Source organism: Electrophorus electricus, chromosome 5 (genome assembly GCF_013358815.1).
Source record: "Electrophorus electricus isolate fEleEle1 chromosome 5, fEleEle1.pri, whole genome shotgun sequence".
NCBI lineage: Eukaryota > Metazoa > Chordata > Actinopteri > Gymnotiformes > Gymnotidae > Electrophorus > Electrophorus electricus.
Genome location: NC_049539.1, coordinates 1945001 through 1962500, shown reverse-complemented (window position 1 = coordinate 1962500; position 17500 = coordinate 1945001). Strand labels below are relative to the sequence as shown.

The window sequence follows — 17500 nt, the reverse complement described above, 5'->3', positions numbered from 1 at the left end:
TTCCACCTGCTGGCAATTCAGATGGCGGCTCTGGACCAGCAGAAGCAGGAGATCTGGAAGGTTCGCACGATGGTGCAGTCACTCGGGTAGCACGTGCACCGCCTGGCCGCGGGTCCAGAGCAACGGGCGACCCCACCTGTCAGTCCACCGGTGCCTGAAGGGACTTATCGCTACCCCTGAGGCATATGGAGGAGACCCTTGTGAGGGGTTCGTTGTCCAGTGTGAGCTCTTCTTTGGGAACCAGCCTCGGTTAATGGATCACACAAAGGTGTCCTTTGTGATCTCCAGGCTCACGGGGAAAGCTCGCACATGGGGTGCGGCGCTAGTCACTAACACATCGCCCCTAATGAGCGACTACCCTGAGTTCATTCGGGAACTAAGGGTTGTGTTCGACCATCCCTGTCAGGGGAGGCTCTGTGGACAAGCTCTGTTGCACCCGAGGCAGGGTCTCAGACCGGTGGCTGACTACGCCATGGAGCTCCGGAATCTGTCTGCAGGAACAAGATGGAATGAACCCGCGCTGATCGACACATTCCTTGGAGGGTTAAGGGCAGAGTTGCAGGCAGAATTAACCTGCAAACAGGAAGCTGCCTCATTAAACAAGGTAGTGCATCTCACTATCACCTATGACAGCCTCCTCCTGGTGCCTCAGCCGGGGCTCACCACAACAGGAGGGCACCTTAACAGTAGGACCAACCGACCCTCCAGAGGAGCCCATGCAACTGGGAGCGGCAGGAATATGGCACCGTGCCGGGGAACAAAAGAAAGGAAACACTGCGATGAGTTGTTCCCCGATACACTCGATGTGTCAATTATCAGTCAAGGTGTCATTTAAAAACCACGTGCTCTCTGCTGTAGCCTTAGTAGACTCGGAGGCAGCTGGTAACATCATGGATTGGCACTTTGCAAAAAGATTGAGGATAAGAGCCATCACCCTACCCTCCCTGCTGAGCATGCAGGCCCTGGATGGAGGCCCCGTAGGTCTGGGATACATTACCTATGTCAGCCCCCCGCGTTCTCCTCATGACCAATGGGGAGCACATAGAACACATCGGCTTTTACCTACTGTCCTCACCCTTTCATCCGATCATGCTAGGTCTGCCATGGTTGCATATGCACAACCCACATGTGACATGGCCAGACAACCGCGTTCTCCAGTGGATACCTGCTTGTAACAAAAGGTGCCTCTCGAACAAGGCAATGCCCCTCCTGGTGACCTCCATTGAGAGCCCCGGAGCAGACAATCAGGTCATCGTCCCCCAAGAGTACCTGGCGCAGGTATTTAGCCCCACGAAGACGACACCGTTCCCCCCTCATCGGGAAGGGGATCGTGCCATTTCCCTCAAGGAAAGCGCAGTGCCTCCCAGGTGCAGGATCTATTCCCTATCCCAGGAGGAGGAGTGAGCGATGGAGCAGTACATCTTGGAGGCATTGGAGCAAAGGTATATCCACCCCTCTACCTCTCCAGCATCTGCTGGGGTCTTTTTCGTGAAAAAGAAGGATGGGGGACTACGACCGTGTGTACACTACATAGGGTTAAACAAACTGTTAGTTCAGTGCTCTTATCCCCTCCCACTGGTCCCGGCAGCATTTGAACATCTGAGGGGGGCTAAATATTTCACCAAATTAGACTTACATAGTGCATATAACTTGATACGGGTCAAAGAGGCACTTTCACAGACCACTACAAATACTTGGTCTTGCCATGTGGCCTGGCCATGGCCCCATCCATCTTTCAGGCCTACATCAATGAGGTTCGGAGGGAGTCCTTGGGAAGAACTGTTCACATCCTGATCTATTCCTCCTCCTAGAACCAACACGTGCTTGACGTGCGGGCCGTGGTCCAGACCCTGTTAAGGAACCACCTATACTGCAAGGTGGAGAAATGTGAGTTCCACCGTAGGGAGGTAGACTTCCTGGGATACGTCATCCAGGAGGGCAGTTTGTGCGTGCAACCGGGCAAAGTGGAGGCGGTGAGGGCTTGGTCTAGACTGTACACGCGCAGGGCGCTACAACGGTTTCTTGGCTTTGTGAACTTCTACAGGAGGTTCATTAGGAACTTTAGTTCCATCGCAAAACCCCTTACAGACCAACTCTGGGTAGCGGCTAAGTGGGTCAGGTGGGACCCTGAGGTGGAGAGATCTTTTGAGGGGCTCAAGGTCACTTTCACCACCGCACCAGTACTACAGCAACCTGACCCGGAAAGGCCCGTCGGGGTGGAGGTGGACACTTCGGACAAAGGTGTGGGCGTCATGTTGTCCCGACATATGGGTGAGAAAGGGGGATTCAAACCCATTGTCTACTTCTCCCGGAAGCTAAGCTCTGCGGAACAGAACTACGGGGTAGGGGACTGTGAGTTGTTAGCCATGAAATTTGCCTTCAAGGAGTGGAGGCATTGGCTCAAGGGAGCACGACACCCCTTTATGGTATACACTGACCACAAAAACCTGGAGTACTTACAGACCACAAAGAGACTGAATGCCAGGAATGCCCGGTGGTCCATTTTTTTCTCCAGGTTCAAGTTCCGCGTAACCTACAGACCTGGGGAGAGGAACACCAGGCCAGATGCACTGTCCTGGCAACACGACGTAGAAGCCCTACTGACGAGTGAGGAGCCTGTTCTTCTCCCCTCATGCTGCTTGCCGTCCCTGGAGTGGGATGTCGACCAACAAATAAAGGCCGCGAATCCACATCTGCAGTGACCAGCTGACCACCTCTACGTACTGCCGAAACATTGGGGTGCTCTGATCACATGGGCACATACCTCTGTGGGAACGGAACACCCTGGTGCCACACGTACGGCGCAGCTAATAGGCACTTGCTACTGGTGGCCTGCTATGCACAAAGACGTGGCGAAATATGTGGCTTCTTGTACGGATTGTGCCCACAGCAAGACTCCATGCATGCCCTGTGTTGGTAAGTTGCTCCCCCTGCCTACTCCTCTAAGACCATGATCACACCTCTGAGGGCAACACGGTAGTTCTGACTGTGGTTGACAAGTTTTTGAAGATGGTCCGGTTTATCCCTTTGGCACCACTACCCACCGCGCTGGAGTCGGACGATCTGCCAAGTATTCCGCCAGTTCAGTCTGCCAGAGGACATCGTGTCTGACCGAGCCTTCAGTTCACATCTCCAGTGTGGAGAGAACTGCTGGGCAAGCTCAACACTACGGTCAGCCTAACATCCGGCTATCACCCACAGTCGAACGGACAAGCGGAGAGGGCTAACCAAGAACTGGGTAAGTTCCTCCGTTTATATTGTGAACACCATCCTGAGACGTGGAGTGCGTACCTCCCCTTGGCGGAGTATGCACACGTGGGTACTGGCCTTACTCCCTTCGAGTGCATTCTAGTGTATCAACCACTGCTCTACCCCTGGAACGCCCCCACTTCGGACCAGCAGGCGGTCAAGACCTGGTTCACAGAGAGCGAACGGACTTGGGAGGAGATGCATCAACAACTGCGCAAGGCAATCACCGCGTTCAAGAGGAAGGTGGACAGGCGAAGGGGTAGACTCCAGAATATGCACTGGGTCAGAAGGTGTGGGTCTCGACCAGAGATGGCCGTGCATGCGCCAAGGGCAAACTGGCAGCTAAATACGAGGGCCCGTATACAAAGGAAAGGATCAATGAGGTGACTTACCGGGTTGCTCTGACAGACTGTAGTTGGGCTTCCTGGGCCTTCTGCATTTCGGCCCTGAAGCCCGTGTCAAAAGGGTCCCTTCCACCGGCTGCACCCGAGGCCTGCCCTGTACAGTTGATTTAAGCTGAGTTGTTACTTCAGACAAGAGATCAGACGTCCCTGCAGTGGTGTGGCTGTGTACATCTGAGACTGTTGAGAAGAAAAAATAGCATAGATGTTAAAGTTGTTGGGGATACTCAAATTTTTTAAATGTAGCTATTTTAATATTTTGAAATCTTCATAACAAACATCAGTCCACAAAGGGTCTCATGCATATTTATAGTGATCATTAAGTAATTTAAATGGAAGTTTACTAGCACATTCATAATAAAAATGGAAAAGTTTTAGTAGACTGTACAGATAGGGTGGACCTGACAACCTGGGGCCCTTCTAGGATGGGAGGCCCTCCAATAGCCATGGAAATAAATTGAACGTGATTTCTAATTTTAATTCTCTGTTACTATTGAGATCAATTATACAAGGCTGGGTCTCTCACAAAGTTTTATTTCTTTGCAAGTTTCATTTTCTGCACCTACCCTCACCCCCACCCTCACCTACCCTCACCCCCACCTACCCTCACCCCCACCCTCACCTACCCTCACCCCCACCCTCACCTACCCTCACCCCCACCTACCCTCACCCCCACCCTCACCTACCCTCACCCCCACCCTCACCTACCCTCACCCCCACCAACCCACACCCCCCCCCCTCACCCCCACCCTCACCTACCCTCACCCCCACCCTCACCTACCCCACCCCCACCCTCACCCCCACCCTCACCTACCCTCACCCCCACCCTCACCTACCCTCACCCCCACCCTCACCTACCCTCACCCTCACCTACCCTCACCCCCACCCTCACCTACCCTCACCCCCACCCTCACCCCCACCCTCACCTACCCTCACCCCCACCCTCACCTACCCTCACCCCCACCCTCACCCCCACCCTCACCTACCCTCACCCCCACCCTCACCCCCACCCTCACCTACCCTCACCCCCACCCCTGCCTCAAATGCAAAAGTGGTTTGATCCCCCAGCAGTTCCATCATGTGACCTCTGTGTTGTTGACTAAAGAGCAGTTAGCAGTTCAGACCTGCTTAAAATGAACCGAAAAACAGGATTTGAGAAATGAAAGGAAATACTTTGCTATGAAACTGTTATTAAGGCTGAGATCATGTTTTCAAGAATGCTTGATGAAGTTGTTCTTAATTCCAGCTCAACTATTGAACAAATGCTGTGAAGCACAAATGTTTCTATAGCTGTGGCACATGTGTAAGTAAGTGTATTCAGTGACTAAAACCAAATTAGAAACAAAAACATCCCTCGATGAATGCTAAACATTTTGTAGAAACAATTTAAACCCACTTGACATCACAGCTATTTATAGAGAACCCAGTAGCTATTCTAAACACTGGTACAAAAAATAAAAAATAAATTCATGGTACTTGTAAATAAGAGTGGTTCTTTTAGAACAGTGTATCTGTGCAAATATCTTGCAAGTATATTGCTGCCACTACATTGCTACATTACCATAACAACTATCTCGTGTGCTAAGACTCTCCCAAACATAATATTCTTGTATATATCCCTTTTTGATTGACCTTAGAAAGAAAACTCTGGGCTTCTTCATTCTGCCTGATCCCCCAGCCGTGGCTCCAGGTGTTGAGGTGACGTGACGGATATGTCCCCTATATTACCACTGAAGGCACGGAGCCATCCCCCAAGGCTCTCTCATCTCTATAGGGCTGCCTCGCTACTCGAGCTGGTTGTCTTTGTGATTCTTCTGCCTTGCCAGCTCAGTGTCATCAGACGTTACCTGAAATCAAATATCAGGAGCTTTCATTTCTTTATTGACTAAGGCTTCACTTCATATTAACAGGATCTGTTTCCGTTGGCTGTGGGCTGGGCTGAATAGGCTGAGAGGTGTGAGGTGCAAGGTTGGTTGAACTTGTACAACACGAGATTTCAGAACCAAGTGCGATAAATTGATGAGCAGTGGATGTAAGCATGGTGTTGTCTGTGTGGACAGATGTGAGTGGAATAGATCACATTCACTGCACCGGTTTTATACATCAGATGGACTTTTACTGGCAGGTTCTTCCTTTTCGTTCCACATTTACTCTTTCTCCAAATTCAGCCTTTTTCTTCAAGCACCTTAAATGAGAATTTAATTTTGAAGAGAGAGAGAGAGAGAGCCTTGAGGCATGTCATACATTACTGATCCCACATTACTGCAGGACTGTCATACATTACTGATCCCACATTACTGCAGGACTGTCATACATTACTGATCCCACATTACTGCAGGACTGTCATACATTACTGATCCCACATTACTGCAGGACTGTCATACATTACTGATCCCACATTACTGCAGGACTGTCATACATTACTGATCCCACATTACTGCAGGACTGTCATACATTACTGATCCCACATTACTGCAGGACTGTCATACATTACTGATCCCTCATTACTGCAGGACTGTCATACATTACTGATCCCACATTACTGCAGGACTGTCATACATTACTAATCCCGCTGCACTAAGCACAATCAGAGCATCCTCTTGTCCTGGATGAAGGCTACAGTCAAGTTCCCGTGTTCCCATTTCAAGCCCTGCACTGTGGCGGTCATTTCCGGAGGAGGAATGTTTCCCATCTGACCAACGTGCTGAGATGTGCTGACGTGGCCAGTCCTCTGCGTCCTTCCTACCGAGTTGTATGTGGAGTGCGCTATGCACATACAGAATGTGCATAGCACACTCCACTCAGCACGTATTTATAGGAACTGTTCTAAATGAGTCCTATGACCAAAGGTCTGTGTGGTTTTTTTTTCCTTAATGTGAGTTCAAGTGTTCTTGATTAATTTATTGATTTCTGGATGCAGCACTGAGCACACAGACATGTACGCAAGAGGGATTTATGCCCATTATACCTGAGCACACAGATGTGTACGCAAGAGGGATTTATGCCCATTATACCTGAACACACAGACGTGTACGCAAGAGGGATTTATGTGCATTATACCTGAGCACACAGATGTGTACGCAACAAAGATTTATGCCCATTATACCTGAACACACAGATGTGTACGCAAAAGGGATTTATGCCCATTATACCTGAACACACAGATGTGTACGCAAGAAAGATTTATGCCCATTATACCTGAACACACAGATGTGTACGCAAAAGGGATTTATGCCCATTATACCTGAACACACAGACGTGTACGCAAGAAAGATTTATGCCCATTATACCTGAACACACAGATGTGTACGCAAGAGGGATTTATGCCCATTATACCTGAACACACAGATGTGTACGCAAGAAAGATTTATGCCCATTATACCTGAACACACAGATGTGTACGCAAGAGGGATTTATGTGCATTATACCTGAACACACAGACGTGTACGCAAGAAAGATTTATGCCCATTATACCTGAACACACAGATGTGTACGCAAGAGGGATTTATGCCCATTATACCTGAACACACAGATGTGTACGCAAGAGGGATTTATGCCCATTATACCTGAACACACAGACGTGTACGCAAGAGGGATTTATGCCCATTATACCTGAACACACAGACGTGTACGCAAGAGGGATTTATGCCCATTATACCTGAACACACAGACGTGTACGCAAGAGGGATTTATGTGCATTATACCTGAACACACAGATGTGTACGCAAGAGGGATTTATGCCCATTATACCTGAACACACAGACGTGTACGCAAGAGGGATTTATGCGCATTATACCTGAACACACAGACGTGTACGCAAGAAAGATTTATGCCCATTATACCTGAACACACAGACGTGTACGCAAGAGGGATTTATGCGCATTATACCTGAACACACAGACGTGTACGCAAGAAAGATTTATGCCCATTATACCTGAACACACAGACGTGTACGCAAGAGGGATTTATGTGCATTATACCTGAACACACAGACGTGTACGCAAGAGGGATTTATGTGCATTATACCTGAACACAGACGTGTACGCAAGAGGGATTTATGTGCATTATACCATACTTCCAAATGGATTTTTTTTTTTGTTCATTTTTTGTTTTTGTTAAATCAAGAATTATTTATTTAGTATGACAACAGAGTTATTTTCCTACTTACAAGCACTTCTGCCTGGTTGGTGCTACCACCTCCACTGACCTCAGTTCAGTGATTTGCCCATGTCTTTGGTAGGACGGTACATGCAGCAGTCTTATGTGCCTGTCCTTCATCTCTCAGTGCCCAGCTGTGGCAGTTCACTGTGCAACCTGAAGAGGGCGAGAGACAGACAGTACTGTGGTCTGTGTGCTAATCCAAGGCCTGTCTCAACTTCCTCTGAACGTTTGTTCTGGTTATTCACGAGGACTCGGAGTATGACCAGGCGTGGCCACAGCCCATGTCGTTTGAGGGGTTTGACAGTCTTAAGTGCTTCCTTGCAGTCTGGGGAGTATTTACATTTCTGCAGATGTCAGTGGGGGCTCTGTGATTTTTGCCCATGATAGTCTGTGCTCTTCATAAAATCTGTGCTCTGTTCACAGATTTGAAATTGGCCCATACCACATATACTGTTTATCAAGTGCGCATAAAGTATTTTTAATCATTTATTTGGATTCAGTATATTAATACAGTAGTCACACAAAGTTGACAAACTTTGAGAGTCTCGCATCAGGATTGCAGAACCACTCTGAAATTCACTTGCCTGCTTTTCCCGAAGGCCTGAGGCATCTTCTGTTGTGTTCTCTGGATTTTTAACTGTTCCCACAGGCTGTTCATTAGTTCCCCAAATACAAAGAAAAATTAACATCTCAAAGCTACAAAATGAGCAGGCCTGACTATGCCAGACAGTAGAGATCAGGGAAAATGGACAAACACAAAGGGGATTGATATGCCCACTGGATCAGAAACGTCCACCTACTTGTATGAGTACAAACCACAGCCATGCAGGTTCATGACCCTCCCTGGACCCTGGTCAGTGCATCACTGGTTAGTGTCTGGCCACAAGAACACTGCTACCTGGCTATTATTGGGATGGTGGACCATGCGGTATCGGTGCAGTAATGACATTCATATGATGCCTAGTGTGGTTGGAGGTATTGAACTCGTTCACGGGTATCAATAGGGTTTTGTTTTTACATTTGTCAGTGTCATGGCTTGGTTAAAAACAATCCATCACTCCTGCCAAATATCCAACCAAATATGCTCAGATATATCTGTCCCTTCATATTATATATATATAGAAAAACTTGGGTGTTATATAAATTTGGACGTGTGATGAGTCACAAGCACAAAGGCAGCATGAGAGAACAGTTTAGAGGAAATGACATCGCATACCAACTACTGGTAGAGAATTGAATCAGTTCAGAGGAAACTGGTCTCCATGTCTTTCATAAAGTCTACATCTCTGGGTGTCTAGTAGACATATCTGTAATAGGTAGATTTGAATAAAAACTTACTTCCATAACAAATGTTTTTCTTTAAAAAATGTTTTGTTGTGCCTTTTTAAGGTGCATGTTGGTTTTGTTGAGCCATTAAAAAACCTGGCATGTAAAGCAGGACAATTCTAAGTGCATAAAAAATGTAGACGTGAACTGAGCTGTAGTCTATAAAAAAAATCCATGCGTATGCACATTAACTTAATAAACGTAATAGCTTGCTTAAGACATATGGTGGTTTATAATAAAAATGTTTTATTACCATTACATGTAAGATTACCATGTGTCAAATACAAAGGGATAGGTACAAAGAGGCATGACAGACAGATGACGGACTAACACCGGCCGTGAGACCAGTGGTACGCTGAAAACTGCAAGCTGCATAAAAATGTAACCATCCCTCACTTTCACCAAACGGTAACTGCATGGTTGATTTTAGTACTACTTCTGCAGTCAACTTGTGTCTCTCTTCAGTGTGCCTGGTAAAGTTTCTTCCTCTGTAACACCTACATTTGCAGTTATTATGGAAAAGGTTTGTGGCATTCTGAGATCCTGCTCTAGGAAGTCATCTTCATGTTCCTACTATTACAGATGTAAAGTTCTTCATGTTCCTACTATTACAGATGTAAAGTTCTTCACGTTCTCCTACTATTATAGATGTAAAATTCTTCACGTTCTCCTACTATTATAGATGTAAAATTCTTCACGTTCTCCTACTATTATAGATGTAAAGTTCTTCATGTTCCTACTATTACAGATGTAAAGTTCTTCACGTTCTCCTACTATTATAGATGTAAAGTTCTTCATGTTCCTACTATTACAGATGTAAAGTTCTTCACGTTCTCCTACTATTATAGATGTAAAGTTCTTCATGTTCCTACTATTACAGATGTAAAGTTCTTCACGTTCCTACTATTACAGATGTAAAGTTCTTCACGTTCTCCTACTATTATAGATGTAAAGTTCTTCATGTTCCTACTATTACAGATGTAAAATTCTTCACGTTCTCCTATTATTACAGATGTAAAGTTCTTCATGTTCCTACTATTACAGATGTAAAGTTCTTCACGTTCTCCTACTATTACTGATGTAAAGTTCTTCAAAAGGTCTAACTCATGGTCATAATGTTTTACCTTTTACACCAGCAGTGGTTGCCATGGTGGAGTAGACTCCTGTCAGACTCCGAGCCTCATTATTATTATAAAGCCTCTCTGTGATTCTGCTAAGACCGTAGTGCTGACATGGTGCTTCCGGTGGAGGCTGGTTGGTGTTTCTGGTGGAGGCTAGTTGGTCTTTGGACAGTCAGGGCATTAATAATGGTTGGTTTGAGTCCTTGTCACTAGCAACCACACGGTAAAATATGTTTCCCTTCTTTGAACTCTTCTCACCTGCCATTTCCAAAACAAAATCAAGTGATGATTTCTTTGAGGGGAAAAAACTTCTTTTAAACCCCATGTATCGACCCACCAGGCAACTAACCAATCGGAACGACTCCAACATGGTCTTATTCTTTTAGCTTGCTGCTAAAAGTCATCCCCATCATCCCACAGTATGTGACCCGTTTCAGTTTTTGGTGCAGTCTGTGCGGATTAAACACTCCCGTGCAGATTGTTTCCCACCACACAATCATATTCCCACAGTTTCAAGGACTCTCACTCTTCTCTTCTCAGTCATTTACATGGATTTCAGGCGGAATGCCTTTCAACTTTCTTGAAAAGTGTTGTCGTGGTAACAGACTTGTGTGTCTATTATATTTTTCTCACTTTCTTGCCACATTGTCATTCCCACATATTTTCAACATTCATTTTTGTTCCCGCATATTTTCAACAGCAGCTGTCTTCTTGGCTGATGTTTCCGAGATTTTAAATTGGGGGAATGCTGTGTTTGCCCCAGTAAGGAGCACACAATGGAAGAGTATTTCCGTGTGTCAGGGCTCTGCCCTCGTTGCCCGTGGTCTGAATGGCGCCTCGCCACTGCAGAAGCAGCGTGAGGTGTCACGGTCACTCTTGACTGCTCTCATATATTCAGAAGCTGCCTTTGCCACTCAGCTTTGCACGTTCTCTCTTTCCTGCTCACTCTCTCATTCTGTTTCTCTCCCTCTCTCTCTTTCTCTCTCTGTCTATGATCGGTCTCTTCTCACTTACTTTTTTTTCAATATTATTCCATTCTGCTTTCTCTCTCTCCTCCCTCTGTCTCTCTCTCTGTCTGTCTCACTCTCTCTCTCTCTCTCTCTTTCTCTCTCTCATTGTCTCATATCAAAATCCTGTTGTGCCTCGTCTGTCATCGGTGATGCAACAAGTTGCTAAATGCTCATGATTGGATGATTTCTTAAGGTTTCTTAATTGCTGCACCACAGAATTTGCTTGCACACTCTTGTTCTGTCTTTTGATGATTTACAGGTTAAAAAAAGCTCTTAAATGGTAATAAAACTCAGCATAAAATCCACATAAATTTGAGTCATTACAGTGTTCTGGGCTGCAGTCATATAACTTGTATCAGTGCTTCTCTTTGGCGTGCAGCCAGACTTTGGGCTTAGAGTTCCTCTCACCTATTCCAGACTATACATTTTGGTCTTTTCTGCATTTGTAAATGTAGATATTAAGTTATCAGGTACAGGCACCCTTGGCTTGATTAATCTGATGAGCTGATGATTGAATACTGTCTGATGGACATCTGCACTGCTCATTTCCTTTTGTCTGCACAAAAGAACGATGGGGTTTGGTTTAAATATTAAGGCCTTTTAACCGAAAGAGCTTTCGAGTGAATGAGTATGCAGTCGCTTCTTCTGAGGTACACCTATTCCTGATGTCATGGTGTTACCGAGTCTCAACCCATCTCAGCTGTCATGGAAACTCCCACCACCCCCTGATGCCCCCTGCTGTAGCCCACCACACCTCCATGCCAGCCAAATGCTTCTCCATTGCCCTTGACGGATGTTCTTGTGCAGGATGGGTTTCGGACAAACGTACACCATCGAAGCCAGACTAGGACTTCCTAGAAATCGGAATAGGCATTCATTAGTTATGTCTTTATTTTTTATTATTCTTTTCTCCCACTTTTGTATAAAGCGCCATATAAATATATTTGACTTTGACTTTGATTTTGCCGTCTGGGCCTCACTGCAGCTGAGTGGGTTAATGGCATCCAACGGTATATCTGCTGAGGGCTTCGAAGGGTTTTTTGCTGCTATACTGAATAAATTCTGCTAGTTCTTGTTTATTAGTGAGATACCAGTGGAGTTTTTGTTTCGTTATGAGCAAGGTTGGTATCAGCTTTTACTTTCTTTTGGGTTCTTGAGCAAAAGAACTAAACATAATATGTGTTTGTCGTATATCTGAAGCTCCACGCTCAGTGAAGCTACAGTCGCCCAGGCCTGGGAGACCATGAGGGCCAATCACCTTTGAGCACAATCATCCATGAGCCAATGACCTATGAGCCAATCCCATGCAGACAGATCCATTCACAAAGCGTGTCTCCACCCAGCGATGGTCCCTGAGCAGCAGTCGCGCTGCGTCACGAGTCCCCAGGGGGGCGGGCACTCACCATCTCTCTCTCCACTCACCATCTCTCTCACCATCTCTCTCTCGCGTTGATGCCAGGAGACCGAGAAGCGGCAGGTACATGACAGGTGGCAGTTCCAGGCCATGTACACTTGGGAGATCATTTACAAAAAAAAATAAGTTGCTTTCTCTCAGCCTAGGAGCACATCTGCAGTAGAGACAGGTCTGGGATTCTTAAAGCCAGGGGAAAAAAACACACCTCACGAAATAAACTGCAACATTAATTATACGAAGGAAACCAATAAATGTGTGGCGCGTGATAGCCAGAGCCCACCGGCTGTCTGAAGCTGCGCTCCTCTGCTAATGAATGCCGCTTGTCCCATTGCGCCTTAACCGGTGAAGGTGCTCGATTAAACAACATGACAGGAAGCGAAGCTCTCAGAGCTGCCTCACACTCGGGCCGCTAATTACCCACCGGCTGACTGGTGTGAGTCTGGGGCTCAGCCTGGTGCTACCGCCGCTGAGTCACTCAAGCCTTAAGGTTTAAGTTTCCAACTTTTAGCCTGGAGGCGGATGGAGGAAGCAATGCCCTCGGGCCGTGACGGGTAAAAGCGGCAGGCACTGATATTTGGTGAGAAGGTGTTTAAGCGTTGGGTCAAAAAAAACCAAAAAACGATTGGATAAAGAAATCATTTAACTCAGTGGCCACCTGCAGGTCTTTCTCCTCTTTGTGATGTTAGGGTTGCTGGGGGTCAAATACAGTAAAGGTCTGAATTCACCACACAGGAGTAGTGCCAGGGTTAATCTCTGAGTGGTGTTCAGGAGGAATCGCAGGCCGTGTGCTAGAGACTGCGATTTCCTGCTCCCATTATGGCTGGGCCTTGTGGTGTGTATGACGTTGTCCTGGTGACGGAGGCTACTACTCTCCGTGCACACACACCTCAGAACGCTATAGAAGCTGTCGTCCGCTGGGCAAGTGGCAGGCGGGCGTATCTCTCCAGCGTACCACCCCTCAGCTGGAGATGGGTGACCCACACTTGACCAAAAATCTGGAAAATCACCACTGTCACATCAGGGTCCACTTTTCCAGTGGAAAAGCCAGGCCAAATTCCTAAACTGCACTGGCCGAATTGAACACGGCGGCAACAGGAAGCGCGGTGACACGTTTCCTCTTTCTTAAAAGTGGATTACGGCGATTTTTGTGCATGACGTGTTATATCATGATGTGTTTTTTTAACATTCCCATGTGATGATGGAGAACCTGTCCAACAGTATGTGTCCTGCCACGAAGAAGATGTGGATGAGACAGTGTTTGGACACACACAAGTCTTCAACCAAATTCTGCACACACACCCTTTTCGCTAATTGAGAAAGTCATTTAAAAGGCAAATTTTTGGTCTGCGTGTGATGGCAGACTGCGGTAGTAGGAGTATGGAGAGGAACGTATCTTCAGCAGGATCTCAGAGTGCCATAAGAAATGCAAATGTATGTGTTACAGAGAAGAAACTTTACACAGACACACTGAAGAGAGACACAATTTTGCTCCTCTGCCAAGATCGAGAAATAGTCCTGAAGTCACAAACTCGGTGCAACCTTGCAGTTTCCGTCTTGTTGTAAGTGACAAATGCATTATATTTTTATGTAACTAGCAGTTTTTCAGAGCACCACTGCTCCTACGATTGGTGTTAGTCAGTCATCTGTCTCTTGGCATGGCCTTTAATATGCGCGGCCTCATTTACATGTTGATTTTGATTGGCTTTCTCCTAGGGCACACAGCCAATTTAGCACAGTGGTAAGTTGACACCGGTGCAGTAATTATCACAGTGGTAACCGTATGAATAGGAATTAATTACGGTGCCACACAATTTGGGTGACGTAGCGTGGTTACTGACGAGCGTTCTGAATCTGGCGCTATGTGTGCAGAGGGTGTTTTGAGCTTGTGTGTTACCGCTGCAGTGCTGTGTGTGTGCGCTGTTACACTTCCACACTTGGCTAAGGACACGTATGATCAGACTGACACGTGTGTGGCCTCTTTCCTTGACAGGCATTTACGGGAAACTCCAACACGGAGAGTGTCGTGCGTCATGACCTGCAGCACGCCGTCGTGGCCCAGTACCTCCGCATTATCCCGCTGGACTGGAGCGAAGAGGGGCGAATCGGTCTCCGGATCGAGATCTACGGATGCTCGTACTGTGAGTCCACTGTCCACCCGGTCTCGGCACACTCCAGCAGGGGGGCTTTTCATCTACCAAACATTTGCTCAGCGGCGTCTACCGATTGGAGACCGCCATTTCTGTTACCTTGACGTTTCGCATAATTGAGAGTTGCGTGAGGATTCATCTTCGGTCTGCTTCAGAAGGACGTCCTTTTTTCCTCTGTCTTCCTCTATTCTTGAGAGATGATTATGTAACCATCGCACGCTGTGTGTGTGTGTGTGTGTGTGTGTGTGTGTGTTTACACTGAATTACAACTTCATTTAAAAAACTCAGGAGGAGGTACCCTGGTATTCATGTTTCACTTTAAATCTAATTTGCTTTCACATTTATTATGGAATAGTGTCAGTAGCAAGGGAAGATGGAAATTAGGTAAACAAAATGCAAACATGCTCCGTTTATGTGGATAAAATAAACCTTTGACAAATTCATCGTTCTTTTCCTATTCAGTGTTGCCAAGTGATCTTGATAACAGATTTCAATTAACACTCGCTGAGATTAGTCCTGGAAGAGACATGCTTCTTTCAGAGGTTACATTTGTGCAATTATCCCTCACCTGTCCTGTTTTCACTTTGGAAATGAAGGTTCAGATTACACTCACCAATCACTGAGCAACTTGAAAATACAAAGGTCTTTCATTCTTGTCATATGAAAATGCCCCATGGTGTAAAACTGGATTCATGCCAGTTATGATTGTGATTTGCTCCATAAATAATGACAAGGTGTAAACAAACCCAGTCTGCGTCCTTCGCCGAATGAAGTCTGCTAGTGTCAGATATGCATCGTGCAAGTCTCTCTCTCTCTCTCTCTGTCTCTCTCTCTGTCTCTCACTCTTTCTCTCCTTTTCTCTCTCCTCTCTCTTTCTTTCTCTCTATCTTTTACTCTTTCTCTCTCTCTCTCTCTCTCTCTCTCTCTCTCTTGCTCTATCTCTCCACCACAGACCTTTCAGAGCACGCTGAGTGAATGGCTTTAAAGAAACAGAGACACACTTGTAAAGTTGTGAAAGGAGCCCAGAGCAGGAGGAGCCAGAGCCCTGACCTCACTGACCTCACTGACCCACCATAGGGTGGACAGGGTGAGGCAGAGCGAAACAGCTGGGTACCACCAGAGGGGAGAGGAGAGAACAGCCCGAGGGAGGGATGGAGTGATACAGAATAGTCAAGAGGGAGGAACAGGTAGAACGGAGGGTGTATTACCAGTGTGGTGCAGGAAGACACTGAATTAGTGTCCTATACAGACAAGCGCACACACGCTCACACACACCCACACACACACACACCCACTTGCATGTACACTTTTCAGAATACAGGGACAGTGTATGGGAGAAATGTCACATTTGCATTATATATTGTAGAACTACCAATATGTAATTATTTCCTAGTCCTGACCTAAACTGTACCATAACTATAGTAATTAAAATGTTTTTAGCCTTTCACTTAAAAAATGCAGATTTTGGTTTAGCCCTTTTTTGTGGTTTCCCTACATGGTGAGGACAGTTTTGTCATAAAAATGCATGAAAAAATACACATACGCATGCGCATGCACATATGCACGCTACATGCCACCTAGTTTGTGAGATTTCATATTTCATACTATCAATGGGTGATAATCACAGAATATTTTGAGCATATTTCAGGATTATAAATATATATAATATATATATATCCTAATATATCCTAATAATATATAACGTAGAATGAACAGTTTCCGTTAGGTATTTAAACCCACTTATTTGTGGAGTGTGAGGTGTGTTTTCTTTAGATACAGACATTTATACTTACAGCCGGATTCAGACGGCTTCCTGTGTCCCTGCAAACTCCTGATACCCACTTCATCTCTGTTACATACAGCCATTTCCGAATCAGATCACGCGAAACCAGTTTGACTTTAACATCCAGTCATGTTGAAATGAAACTGACACATGACTTAGATTCTCCTTGCCTTCGCTGGGCCCTCTGCTCTGGGGCAGCGGTTTGGGTTCCTCTTGAACAGATGTCTCTTTTTTCTTGCCTTGATTGGGTCAACAAAAGCCCAGGACCCAAATGTTCTTGTTTTGCTGGAGACTGTGTGAGATGTTTCTATAGGTGTTTCATTAAAGTTTTAGCACTTTAATGCTGTATGAACTCTCATTTTCTCTCCTGCTCTCTCTCTATCTCTCTATCTCTCTCTCTTTATCTCTTGCTCACTCTCTCTCTCTGCCTTGCTTGCACGCTCTCTCGCGCTCTCTCGCGCTCTCTCTCTCTCTCTCTCTCTCTCTCTCTCGCGCTCTCTCTCTCTCTCTCTCTCGCACTCTCTCTCTCTCTCGCTCTCTCTCGCACTCTCTCTCTCTCTCTTTCTCTCCATCTCTCACTCTCTGTCTATGTCTCACTCGCGCTCTCTCTCTCGCTCTCTCTGTCTCGGTTTCTCACCATTTGTATGTGCATTCTGCAGTAATCTTTCTCCGAAAGATCAAAACATTCATTTACATTTTAATTAATCACAAAATGAATCAATCTCTCTGTAATGGGGCAGAAAACACTACCTCAGACTTCAACTGTGAAGAACTTCATGCCTGTCAGACAATATGTGTCCTTTATCACAGACAGTTTTTAACCTTGATTAGTTTTTGGAGAACCAATATTTTGAGAATGTTTTTTTTAAACTTCAAATGAAAGAAAAC

The 17500-nt window shown here is 46.0% G+C and overlaps 1 protein-coding gene across 2 annotated transcripts in view; it reads left to right on the top strand.

Moving 5' to 3' along the window:
* The window catches only part of cntnap2a (contactin associated protein 2a), a 295838-nt gene that overhangs the window by 125226 nt on the left and 153112 nt on the right, over nucleotides 1-17500 (top strand). For both annotated transcript variants that reach the window (XM_035526373.1, XM_035526372.1), the window contains exon 4: nucleotides 14673-14820. In XM_035526373.1, the coding sequence (XP_035382266.1) occupies nucleotides 14673-14820 (148 nt within the window). The remainder of the gene's footprint in view (nucleotides 1-14672; nucleotides 14821-17500) is intronic.